Raw genomic sequence first — 13,213 nt, 5'->3', positions numbered from 1 at the left:
CTATCGATCCAGAATGTCTGGTTTTGGATTTATTGTTTTAAACCTCGCTTAAATCAATCGGGATAGTTATTATGATAGACACACATTTTACAAAAAGAGGAACTATAAAGAGAAGGACAGGTAACAGATGTTCACGCTTAGCTGTCTTTTCACGTAACCACCGTGACATTGATTACTCCAATGAATCACATTGTAGCCTTGAGGGTATAAATCACAGTGGTTTCATTTTATTAAAAAACCTACGTCTATTAGTCTCTCTTAATCGAAAACGTTCGGTTTAACTCCATCAATACCAAAAATACCATCAAAACGTTTGAGAAATTGAGTTCAGGGAATTAGTGTTTGAGGTCTAGTTGTCTTCCCTTGGAACAAATAATAGTAGGATTTCAGGATTTCAGGTTTCGGCGAGTGTGAGTGACATCAGGAACTTTGGACAAGCCATTCTGTTGTTACAGATCGATGCTTATCACTTGCTGCCACAGCCCAGAATAGGCTACAAATTCAGGCAAAACATTGATTCCGGCAAAGAGTCTGGGACAAAACACCGAAGCTTCTCAAACTTCCGTTTGCAGAGGAAACCAGTTCAGGAACTTTCAGATCATTAAAAAAATATGTATAATCTGCGTCACGTGTTGGCTGCATTTTTGCGTCATGGCACTTCTTCCTGCGCTGAAATGAAATGAAAAGAGTTTGACTAGAACCTATAAAATTTGGCAACGGTGTTTAATAGTCCCTTTATTTCTTTTGCAAGTTAATGCCCAAACTTTGGGAATGTTGGATGAATTAACAGTTATTGCCCACCGAAATACAATACTCGTTGAAACATTATTGCAAGCAAGATCAAGGATCCAACTTTACTCATCCTCTTCAAGCCAATTACCACGCCCACACCTGGGCGCGGTATCTTACCTTCTGATTCTGTCTTCGTTAAATTTAACGGAGAAAGATACTGTTGTGAATTTAAATCGATATGCTCTTTAAACTGTGGAAAACTGAAAAAACGCTTTGATATTCTAAAATTATGTTTCGATCCCCCCAAAAATGATGCTCGAGAATCTATTCATTGACAGTGCAGCTCAACTCCATGCACGATACCGTCGAAAGGTATCAGCCAAAACTAGGTCCGGAATTCTGGAAGACGTCCACATTTAGAGAGTTTGCCAAATATTTCAGTATAGTTGTTCCGGAAAAACTGGCATTTTATCAGAAACTGGCCTTGTTTTCCCCCACCACTGGTATCATCTTGGTATCAATCCTTGTCCCTCAGGTCATTATGACTCTAAAGCCATGCCGAGCAGTGGTCTGGTACCCTTTCTGCAGTCGTTCACGTGCGACCTTAGCACGTCTTGTAAGACCCAGACAAACAGCAGTCTGACCGGCAACGAGCTTCCACCGTATCTCAAACAGGCCAGGTAAGAGGTTGAACTTTGAAGGTGCTCTTTGGACGGGGGCAGCACCTTACGTGGATGGAGTGGTTTCTGGGGGACAAAGGGACACTTTCCCCTGGGTACATGTAGCCTTTTCTTCTCCGAATTAAACGTTTTAAACGATGTGGGGACTTTCATTATTATCATAGAATTTTTCACGGGTGAAAAAGGTTTAGACAATAATAATAAGAAGAAGAAGAAGAAGAAGAAGGAAAAATCCCCTCCAGACTCTAAGCCTGCATAACCGTTACTTTCAAACCTTCTGTCGACTGTAATCATCATGGTAGTTTCAATGTCTTCAGCTGATAACACCACTTGTAGTTTTCATTAACTTATATATGTACTTTACTCGTGCAAATCCTGCATAGTTTTGACTTGGGGGAGGGCTAAGTGGAGATTTCTTTCTGAAACGATTTTAACTTTTTAAAAAAAATTTGTAGGCTACAAAAGAATGGTCTCCAAGCAAGGTACTGGGACTGTTTCCAAGAGCTTTTCGATTCCCAATCATTATCACATCATCCATGACCCAACTTGGCTTTTAACGGTTTTCTTTACCACGCAAGAGTATCGTATAGACCTATAAATGTACATTTTCCTTGACATACAACAGGCACGGGAAAAAAGTCTGTGAAAGTTTTTTTTTTTGTAGATTTAAACAAAGAATTCAGGTAAGAGTGCATGTACGATATTGTACTCCTATAGTCCCTTGGCATGCAGTCGCGGGAGAAAGTTTCGCTTTGTATGCTTCAGCAATGTGTCCTTTTGACCTTGGACTCCCCGTACCACCATGAAACAGGTACGCGTGCAAAGAGCTCAGACGGAAGTAGAGCGGGAATATTGAACGGTGTTGCAATGCAAAGCCTTGAATCAGAAAGGGCTAGGGGTCACCGTAGGCCTACATGTATTTTTTTTTATTTACTCCGGTCACTTAATTTCGCGGAACTGTATGACATGATCTATTTGGATATTAGCAGATTCGTTTCTGGATGGCATGGATGAGAAAGAGCATGAAAGTATTAAACATTTTTCTATGGAAGCGGAAACAAACGCCGCATTTGAAAATTGTAAGATGTGCTGTCGACAAGTCGCTGGTCCCTATCGCCTTAGCTAGGCTGTAATTAAGGGCGTTCTCGTAATTTTTGACTTTGTAGGGAGGGGGTAAACTTACTAGCTTTCCCCTTGCAATTCTTAAGCTTATTGCTTTCCAATGTTTTTGGAGGGGGAGGGGTGTAGGGAAATTCGGGACAAGATCAGCGGCATGAACTTAAAAGCCTTTTCCCCTCGGTTTGAGCCAAAAACTAAAGCGTTGGTTGCAATTGCATGAGTAGGCCTACCATTCATAGAATTAACGGCGGACGCCCTGATTCCTTTCAAGTCACAAACAGAAGCTGTGGCACTGATCATATACTTTATTCAATGACGTCTCGAATTGAAGTCTTTTTGATTGAAAAAAAATCTTTGTGGGTGCAAAAAATCCAGTGTTTCAAAATGGGCTTACAACGAAATTGAAGCTCCTCGCCTGTGCGCGTGAACAGAGGGCGCTGAGAAATCTGGACGCCTTGAATTCCCTGCTCGCTTTTATCGACACTTGTTTTTACCCTCAAGATAACTAGCACTCACTGTAACACGGCTGTGTTAGCATTCTTATTCACGGCACATCTTGAAGTTCAAAGGAAGCCGAACAAAGTTGTTTGCACATTTTTTTAAATATCTTACACGGTGAGAGACAAGTTAACACTATTCCACGCACACCTGCGAAAGCGGAACAATTGAGTCACCCAAGTGTGGGCCCCGCCCGATTGTTAATTTATAAAATAAGTCGAGACGTTTTTTCTCTCTCGCACAGACTTGCTCAGATAGCAAATAGTCTGAATTCCGTCTTCAACAACACTTCAACGGTCGAATCCTTGAAGAATCTGCCGGAAGTCATCAAGCCACTCACTGAGCTCAGCAAGGACTTGGACTCAGAATCGTTGACAAACTTCACTGGTAAGAAAGGAAATCTTTCACGAAACAAAATTCGCTTGACTCCTATTGCGTCCAGACATCATCTCTGACTTATTATTTCCCTAAACACCACTTACCGATTTTAATTGATTGCAGCTATTACTTCGATTTGCAAGTTCATGTTTTGAAAATCAAGAACTTGTGACTTCTGCTCCCGCCCCAGCCCCACTGCAAAAATGTTTGATAAAAAAATCTGTATTCTACAAACTCCACAATACTGTGGGAACTGGTGTAAAATTGCTCCAAATATCCTGCCTATTGTCTGCTGTCACTGTGTCCATGACCCAATTCTACCTCTGTTCCAGGATATACATAGTGCTCAGTGATGCATTGAGTTACAATGCAATCATTTCACTCGATGATTTCTAGAAAAGTCAAGTCCTTGTTTGTCATAACAGTCAATAGGTAATGGTCCGGATGTGCATTCAATATTGCTTGAGGTTTCACGGAACACTAATTGAAAGCATGGGGGATCGGCACTAACTATATTTGAACCTCGTTAATAAGAGAACTGTTACAACAACATTCTACTTTGTAACGAGGACAGGCTCAGGTCCCAGTCTTTTTTTATTGTTTTCATTCCTAATAATACAAGAAAGAACTTTTACAAAGAAAATCAAAACTTCTCTGAAAAGTACGTAGCCCTTGCTTTAACCACCTGCTTTTCAAAATTCACCACCATGTAGTGCAGTCCTTTCTTGTAACGAACATTCATGTTTCTAGGAAAAAGTTACATTGTCAAACCCATGTATAGCCAACGTGATTAGACACATTCTTTTAAGTTACCATGAGACATATACCATGCAGGAACTTCTAGAGTACATGTAAAAACACAAAGTAAACCGTTTCACAATAGAGCTTTTGTAGTGATTGAGGAAATAGGTTCCAGTATTCTGTACTTTAAGTTAACGCCTTGTGAGAAAGACTAGGATAATGAAGGTTGGGTGAACTTTAAAAAAACCTTTTCAAATTTTGCTCAGACTAGACTGAGGTGAACTCTTTGAACCCAGGGTACTCACTGCAAGAAAAAAATCCATGGGAACCTTTTTTTTTCAGTCGTGCAAGGATTCAGAAAACAGATGTACATACATCTGCTTCAGGGCTTTTGAGCAATTCACGCATAAGGACCCCATAGATCTGCACTTTGCTGATAAAAATATATCCTTTCACTTCATGGTGTTTTCATGTACAGTTGTATATGCACTTACACTAGTGATGCCTCAGTGTCTAACACCAGAGGTTTATTTCAAAAGACAAGACTTTGTTTTAGTCGTAAGGCCCTTAAGTTCAGGTTTGTTTCAGTGATCAGCCCAATCACCTAAGTCACTCTGTTAACAGATGTAATTGTGTTGACACATTTCGTGCTTTAAGAAATGTTCATGTATGCTTGAATTTGCAGGAGTGCAGGAGCATTGAGCGAGTTAAATTTGAATAAAATCTGGTGCACTTAGTTATCTGATTGCACATTAACATTACAATTTGAATTCCCCAGACTAAAGGCACTGTTGCTATACCTTGTGATTCGGGGCAAGCTTTCGCACAGCGACCACCATCCCTGGAATGGACTGATTCCTTTGTGCCCTTCTTATCCATTCATAACAGCGTATTGTTGCAAGGCGTCTCTTGTGTAACTAAGCAAAAGCTTGCCTTGAATCACCAGGTATGGCAACAGTGGTTTTAGTATGGAGAGGTCAAATGGTTATGTTCACGTGAATTTAAAGAACTCAGTTTACCAGATTTTATTCAAATTTAACTCGCAAAAGGCTTATTGTGTCATTGAATTTAATTGAACTTCTTGTTTGATTGTTTGTGTCAATTTAAAAAAATGACAAAGTAAAAAATTTGTCACTATTTCACAGATCGGAAGTATCATGTAAGGGACTTCTTTCATAATGTCAGTGATGTCCAGCGATATCTCAAGCAGGAGGCAGGACTTGATGGGTCTGTGGTGGATGCCTTGCTTGGTGCTCAGATGAATGTTTATCAGGTAAACTCTTGATTAATTAATGATCCTGGAATCTATATTCTGTCAATTCAATCAAAATTCATCAGATCGATTAAAAATTAAAAACTTAATTAAAATCTGCCAAACCTGTTAAAACCTGTTAAATCCATCCCAATCTATAAAATCCTCAAAAAATGTAAAATCCATCAAAATGTATGAATATAATCCAACAATATATATGAACTCCATCAAAATGTATCAAATCCATCAAAATGCATCAAATTCTTCAAAATCCTAAGCCGACCAGTTGGTGTTGTCAGAAGTTAATGGGTCCTGACCACAGAGCCCAATTACCAGTGTCCAGCAGAACTAATCCTGTGAATCAATGAAAAGAAATGTGTTTGCCGTGTTTCATTTTCCCTGGTAACCTGTTTCTACTGATTGCAGCTACTGGAGTTGACTGGCTACATTGATTTCAAAGGCATTGTCTGCAACAGCACCAGACTGAGTAAGGTCTTGGCATTCCCACCGGAGACTGATATGGATGGAGTATCCCAGGCGCTGTGCAGTGTCCAAGATGACCAGATATCGATTATCATTGATGAGTTACAGACAAAGCTGGACGTACCATATCTGATCAATGAGGTATTCAAGCCTAACACCTGTCCAAAATATTAGCTGCATTGTGTCTTTCACCACTTAGCTGAGAAGAAAACCCATGCAAAATTCTGTTCCTTATTTTGTTTCAAGAAGTGGGCATCTACTTGTTCACTGCCCCAATATTGGAAACTTGGAAGAACATGTAGATCCAATTAACTGAGTTTTAAGGACAGTTTTCTGCTGACTAAGAAGCATTTGATTAAGTTGCCCATTCAGCTATTCTTCTAACTTTTAAAAGTTCAAACTTTCCTTTTTTGCATTAGTTTTCGGAGTTCCTGAAGGCACTTGGTCAGACTGACTGGTCGGCCATCTTAGACAATGCAGGCGTCCTCCTTGAACAGCTGCAAAATATCGGGAACTTGGGGGAGTTTGTGGAAGGGCTCCCCAACTTGCTGGAAGTTGTGAAGTTGGTGCCGACATTCCAAGAGTTGCTCAAACAATTTGAGCAGGGAACACTGGAGAAACAGTTGGATATGTAAGTGTGGACGTCTACAATGCCTTTTATTCAGTCACTTCTCTGTTCTTTTGAGTATTTGAATTGATGGAAAATCCTTTCGCAAGGGTTTCTTAAAGTAATTTTACCCTATAACCTTCTTGAATAATTTGACAGTGTTGTAAGCCTCATGGAAAGTTTAGATATGCAACTGATGAATGCGACATGGTGGAAGGATGTGACCAACATCATTTCCAGAGGACAGAGTCTCTTCAAGCTCGTGGGCAAATTTCTGAATGACTTTCAGGGTAGGTGAATAGAGACATGATTAGCTAGTGTAGTGGAACTCGTCTGACCATAACTTTGCATGATGTGGCATGAAAGAACTTTGCACATTTTTGAATGCATATCTGTTAATCCAACAGTGCATTTAGCACCAATTACAAGATGATAATGTGTGAAGAAGACAATGCAGAAATGTTCAGTTTTAGAGGTGGGAGGAAAACCCACAGACTCTGGTAGGGACCAGTGTCGAGACCACTTAAGACCTTCACAAGACCACACAAGACCAACACAAGACCTCCAGTCTAAAGTGAAGTCACAAGCTATTCAAATGAACGGCAACAAAAGCATTTCTCTGTCCTTGTTACCCCGTTACTTTTGACTGGTCTTGTGACTGGTCTTGTATGTGCATGGTCTTGTGCATGGCCTTGTGTCTGGTCTTATGCCGGATTTTGTGTGTGGTCTTGTGATGGTCTCAACTACAACACTGGTAAGGGCTGAAAACCCAATCCACATGTGGACTGAGCCAGATTCGAACCCAGGCCCCCGGAGGTGGAAGGTGAGGAAAGAAACACTGTGCCAACCTGACTCCCCTACGGTCCAATGAATTGCTAGATTTTATCCAGTTCATATTGACTTTGCCGTACACGGGGACCCACCACTGATTACAAGCTCCCACAGGGCAGACACAAATACTAAAGTTGTGCATTAACTTCCTGTTCCATGGTTCCGTGTAACTCTGTGTAGTGGGGATGTTTAAACTGAAGTGACGTCACACTTCTGAACCAGATAGTGACTTTGTCAGCAGTGTAAAACCGCACCTTTGTTCCTTCTTCTTAACATCATTTATTTAATGTACTTGTGTTTCTTCGATTTAGATAACGTCCCTATTGCAGACTTCTTCAGGAATGAAACAATTATCCTAACTAATCTGAAGAAGCAGCTCAACCTGACGAATGACGACCTGAAAGCAATCCTGCAACTTCAATTGAAACAGGACAGAGTAAGTTCACTGGTAGACACGCCAGATGTTTCACAGACGATTGGCAATGTACATAAACCGGCAAATGCATTTAACCCTCTTTGTCTTGTTTATCCATGGAGCAGGTACACAGGTTCACTCAGGGATTTTGAAATGTCACCCTAATATTGATCTTTAAATAACCTTGTCCCATTTTCCTCCAGATTGCTGAGTTGCTGCAACTCCTCACAAGTACGAGTCACCCAGCTGAGCTCCTCTGCTCTCCAGGAGTTCTTGACCAGTTCTTTGCACTGCCTGCCAACACCTCGTCAAACCTCATGTCTTTGCAGAAGACCCTATGCACTCCTGGCACTGACGGGAACCTAGCACTGGATGTCTTGCTCAACAATACCGACATCCTACTCTTTGTTGACAAGGTGAGGTAGATATGTTGAAAGGTTATGGTCTAGTTCTCGACGATGCTGTAGTCAAGACCTTTTATGAAACCATCCCAAGACCCAACAAGGCCATCATATGACCAACCCAAACCTCCTATCTGAAGTCAACTTGTGTCTGGTCTCATGTCTGATCATGTAATGCTCTCAATTGCACTGGCTTTAATGTCTCGTGCTTTAAAGTTTTGTCTTGATTATTAACGATGAACAAAGGAAATTGATTTGTGGGGGATTTGAACCCACAACCTCTGGAACACCATGCTGTTACGCTAATGCCAGTAATCACAAAGTGTTAGCATCCTTGTTCTGGGGTGCTATTAATGAACCATAGCACATCAGGCTGGATGGCTGAATTGAAAGCACACCTGTGCATTATTCCAGAGGTATCAGGTTCTAATCACGCTTTATATAATGTCTTTGTTCATCCCAATTGAGGAAAGTGACCAAGTTGCTGATATACATATAGACCTGTTCTTAACATCAGGCTGGATGGTGTAGTTGGTAAAGCACCAGACCAGTATTAAAAAGTCTCAGGTTCTAATCCCATTCTAGCCAGTTTCTTTTTTTAATATAACTAATGAAAGTGTTGTTTTCAGTGAGGACAGGTCCACTCTCATTTAAAGGATGTCGTTTTAATGAGGAAAGTCTGTCTGTTTATTGAATAAAAAGGTGACCCAAGTCCTGAACAGTCCGCCTACCCCTGTGCAGTGGGATGTTCTTCTTGATGACATCATGTCCATGGTAAAAAGCGTCCAAAACCTTCCTGATTTTCTACAACGCCTTCCGGAGCTCCTGGCCAGCTACCCTCAGATATTTGACCAGTCGTCCCTCCTGCAGACAGACTGGACACAGATTCTGGCTGGATCTTTACAAGGAAACATGACGATAGAAGAAGTCTTGCAGCAGTGGAGGTGCAGTCCAATATATAAAAAAAAACTGAGTGTTTCATTTTCTTGTAATGATCTTAAAGTCATTGCATTTGGCAATGTTACATTGCCTTCTGTTGCATTTCTGATCATTTTCATCTAATTTATTGGTGTCAGTTTTGGCAATGTTAGGAATGTATGTATTCTTAATTAAATGTTTGTTTTTCAGTCGTGGACCCATTTTTTCAGTCATCCAAGACATTTTGTCTCAAACTCCTGCATGGCAAGACATCAAGTACCAATTGATCCTCCAAAATATGGCGATGGATATAGAACTTCAGATTCTAAACATATTTACTGGTAAGTACCGTAAATGACATAAACCCCTTTCTAATTGACCAGAATAAAGTCTTTTGAAACCAGACAATTTTTATGTAGAGTATGGAATACTTTTTTGTCTCGGGAATCCATTTTCAGATGTAATTTCAATCAGATTTTGTTGAAAAGAAAAACATTTGAATTTAATATGAAATCAGTGATCTCTTTTGGAAACATTTTGACAATCTGCAAGTGCACCGTTTACACGAGTTAAAAAATAAGTTGGTCTCCTTTTTCATTTGTAAAAGGGTTTTGAGGTATGCACATGTACTAATAAAATTACATTTACACTACATTTGCACATCGGCAGGTGTCATTTTTTGGCCACCCCACATACTTTTTCTGCCCCCATACATAACCCTCATCCCCTCTCCTGTTTCTTGATTCCTCACAGGAGGGTCTTGTCCGGATGGTTGGCATAGCAACCTTACATCCTGCTACAAGTACGTCCATGAGACTGCGCCAGACCTAATGGCGGCCTGGAGTGGCTGCCATGAAATCCATCGCCATGGATACCCAGTTGCTGTCAACCATGAAGTGGAGCAAAGTTTCCTTGAGAGTATTGGGTATGTAGGCCATCAAGGAAGGACGCAATCAGTGGATGGTGTTCATAATTAAGCAAAGTGATTTCTGCTCATTGCAAAAGTCTGCTTTGTATTAAAGTTAGATTGTGCTCAATTACGAGTCAATCAGCAGTTGGTCTCAAGCCAGTCACAAGCCAGTCACAAGTCAGTCTCAAGCCAGTCACAAGCCAGTCACAAGTCAGTCCCGAGTTTATCACAAGTCAATCTTTGATCAATCTCAGACCCATCACAAATCAGTTACAAGCGAATCACAAGTCGTGACACACCAAATTGTAAATTAATGAGTTTTCTTCGTTACTACTTTTCTGCTTGTTGATTTTCTTTTTTTTTTCTCATCAAACCATTTGTCACAGAGAAGACAGCCTCTCTTGGCTGGGTTTGGTCTCATACGGTCCTGACTATGCCTTCTGGATTGGAGACGGATCGTTCCTTGTTTACCAGAACTGGTTCCCATCAGTCACGCCTACCAGCACACCGAACATGACATCATCAGTCGGGTCATGTGCAAAAGTTAACTTTGGCACAGACGGACTGTGGCACCATGCCAATTGCTCAAAGCCAACGGATAGCTACCTATGTGAGGCGGTGCAAGGTATTAGACTTTGCCCCGTTCCCTTATTGTGGGCATGCCCATGATTGGAAACTGGTTCAGCTAAAACATTGTCTCTTGCAAAATTAAACGTCTTGAATAAAGATTTTTTTAAAACTAGCTGATTTTTCGCATGAAACTTGCAAGAGACTGTCCAGAAAACCCATCTGTCAGAAAGAGTTCACAAGTGTACCCCCTCTATCAGAGGGAGTTCCCATAGGCATGCTGGAAGTAAGACCCATTAATGCAGAAATCAAGTATAACATTTCTAAGCTTCATGTCCGTATCGTTGTAGATCACAGGCTCGTCGAACTTCTCCGCCAGGATCCTGCAGACAAAGTTATCCACATGCTGCTTGAACTGGGACCAGACGTAAATGAAGTGATCCTCCGAGCGTTCCTGAATGCGACATACATTGAGGTAAGCAAGTCAAAAACAAACATGAGCAAGTATTTTAGATTTCATTCAGATTTTCTCCTGTCATGTTCCAATGGATTGACATTGTCTTGGATTGCAGCCAGTCTTGGGGAAATTTTGGCGAAAGATCTTGACCTTGATGGAAAGAGAAAACAAAATTGAATAATTGACCTTAAAAAAAGTTGCTTTCAGGAGTTTTTACACTAATTTATGTTTTGGAAGGGTTGGTATTGATGTGAAGAGTTCATACATGTTACTGAAGACTTTTCCCTCTTATCAAAATAGGCGTTGGTGAGAATGCCCCCAGAGGAACAAGTGAGGGCGCTTTGCATGATAGACTTAAGTTCCTTGCCACACTCGATTGATGTTGCCGAAGTCAGACAGAAGCTCTGCTCCCTGAATCTGACAGAAATTTTGGCTGAACAGATGCGGCACTGGCAGATCCCAGAACTGCAGGAAAAGGTGGGTGCTTAAAGTAAAAAGTAAAAAGTAAAGCATTTTGTGCCGTTTTATTGGTGGAGGTGGGGTGCATGGTGGGAGTCTGGTACCTGTAGCGTCAGGTTTACAAAAGATGTTCTTTACTTCATGTTACCACCACCCCATACCGTGACAGACTAGCAAGTTACACAACTGTGCTGAGGCCTGACAAAGTTAACGCACTGGCCCCTTTTTTTCGTTTCCGTGTGTGAGACAGGTTACTACAACTCTTAGGGAACATGAGTGCGTAGAAGACTGAAACTTGTGCAGAGTTCAACTGTGAAATGGGACAAAAAATGAGATTAACCTTGAGGAGAGGTTTATAATTGAGGAGACGAGTAATTAATATCACCGCCCTGCCTCATGCAGAATTTCATATTCCTTTAATAGATCAGAAACGATGCATGTGGCTTTTTTTCCTCCCCAACAGATCACGGATTACATAGCCTTGTTGAACTCTGCCTCTGGCCCCATCCCAGCTGAATATGCCCACTACGCCAACCTCTCTGCACTCGTCCACAAGTATGACCTCACCAGCAGGGCCTGGTCAGACATCTTTGCACGACCCTTCGACTTCCAGCTTATCCTTGATGGATACACTGACATCATCGGCAACCAGTCCAAAGCTTGGGAGGAGATGTTCTTCCGAGTCTTGCAGTCCCAGAATGGTGTATATCCACCAGGCCAGGCTAGTGCAAAGTAAGTGTGAGACAAATGGAACTCAGTGCTGGAAGGTCAGGTAGCTGTGTTCTGTCACTCATAGAAACAAAGGTATATAGAGGAAGCGCCATGTGCACTCACTCTTTGATGTATATTTGACTCTAAGCAGGTCCAGTAAATTTTGTCTGATGTGCCAAACTCTTTCTGTTATATCTGTCTTCTTTGTGACTGCTACAGAGGTACACATGCACAGTTACCATCCCAAGATCCCCCAATTTCATTAGAATTCACATAGTTCTGTCCGTCACATTGCTTTTTTACTATTAGAGAGGTATCCAAGCGTAGTTCCCACCCTGAGACCATTTAATTTCATCAGAATGTGCACAAAAGTCAGTCACATCTCTTTGTTGGTCACTGCTAAGGAAATACTTGGTTGCAATCCCCAAATTGCCTGAAGTTAACAAAACTTCGGAAAATATGATTTCTAGGTGTGTCAAGTTCTGCACTGCCAATCGCAGAGCTGTCTGCACCTTATTAATGCCGTCATTCTCTGCTTGCAGCCAGAGCATCGCAGATTTGCTTGACGTGTTCAGCCTCCAGATCAACCAGGTACTAGACATGCTGGATACAGCTGGGACTAACGAATCTGCTAACTTGCTGTTGCTGAAGGGTCTGATCACCGCTGGTCAGGGTTGGTTGAAGTCATTGCAGGGTAGGTTGGCTATATTAAGAGACATGAAACATGTTTGGATGGAGATTCCTGGAGTGCAGTGCCCTTATTTTCTGATCTGCCCAATTTATGATTGTGTTTGTAATCCCATCAACAAGCTGTGGGTTCAAATCCAGCCTCAGGAGGTTGCAGTAGGGGTGTCCTTAAGCAGGACGCTTTTCCTGCATTGTTCCCTACTAAACAGGAGTGAATGGTCATTTTCGAATGTAAATATTGTTGGTATGCAAATGAGTCCTTTGAGTTTAAATAATATCACCGAGATTTATATTTTCCAAGGTTTTTGACATTTAATGGTCTCGGTGAGCATAGGTAATAATGACTTTAGCTCCTTGTTTAATTCTC

General features: G+C 41.3%; 1 protein-coding gene across 4 annotated transcripts in view; it reads left to right on the top strand.

Moving 5' to 3' along the window:
* LOC110985686 (uncharacterized) overlaps nt 1–13,213 on the top strand; it is an 80,876-nt gene that overhangs the window by 14,308 nt on the left and 53,355 nt on the right. For all 4 annotated transcript variants that reach the window (XM_022246883.2, XM_022246885.2, XM_022246886.2 and 1 more), the window contains exons 4-19: nt 1,268–1,412; nt 3,274–3,416; nt 5,294–5,421; nt 5,827–6,024; nt 6,303–6,514; nt 6,650–6,780; nt 7,633–7,757; nt 7,940–8,152; nt 8,840–9,081; nt 9,266–9,396; nt 9,809–9,980; nt 10,352–10,590; nt 10,883–11,007; nt 11,290–11,466; nt 11,912–12,180; nt 12,702–12,853. In XM_022246883.2, coding sequence (XP_022102575.2) covers nt 1,268–1,412; nt 3,274–3,416; nt 5,294–5,421; nt 5,827–6,024; nt 6,303–6,514; nt 6,650–6,780; nt 7,633–7,757; nt 7,940–8,152; nt 8,840–9,081; nt 9,266–9,396; nt 9,809–9,980; nt 10,352–10,590; nt 10,883–11,007; nt 11,290–11,466; nt 11,912–12,180; nt 12,702–12,853 — 2,802 coding nt within the window. The remainder of the gene's footprint in view (nt 1–1,267; nt 1,413–3,273; nt 3,417–5,293; nt 5,422–5,826; nt 6,025–6,302; nt 6,515–6,649; nt 6,781–7,632; nt 7,758–7,939; nt 8,153–8,839; nt 9,082–9,265; nt 9,397–9,808; nt 9,981–10,351; nt 10,591–10,882; nt 11,008–11,289; nt 11,467–11,911; nt 12,181–12,701; nt 12,854–13,213) is intronic.

The sequence above is a fragment of the Acanthaster planci genome, linkage group LG18 (assembly GCF_054643075.1).
Source record: "Acanthaster planci isolate LZ-2023a linkage group LG18, COTS_SCS, whole genome shotgun sequence".
NCBI classification, from domain to species: Eukaryota; Metazoa; Echinodermata; class Asteroidea; order Valvatida; family Acanthasteridae; genus Acanthaster; species Acanthaster planci.
The sequence above is the reverse complement of the archived record's forward strand: the minus strand, read 5'-3'. Positions and strand labels throughout refer to the sequence as shown.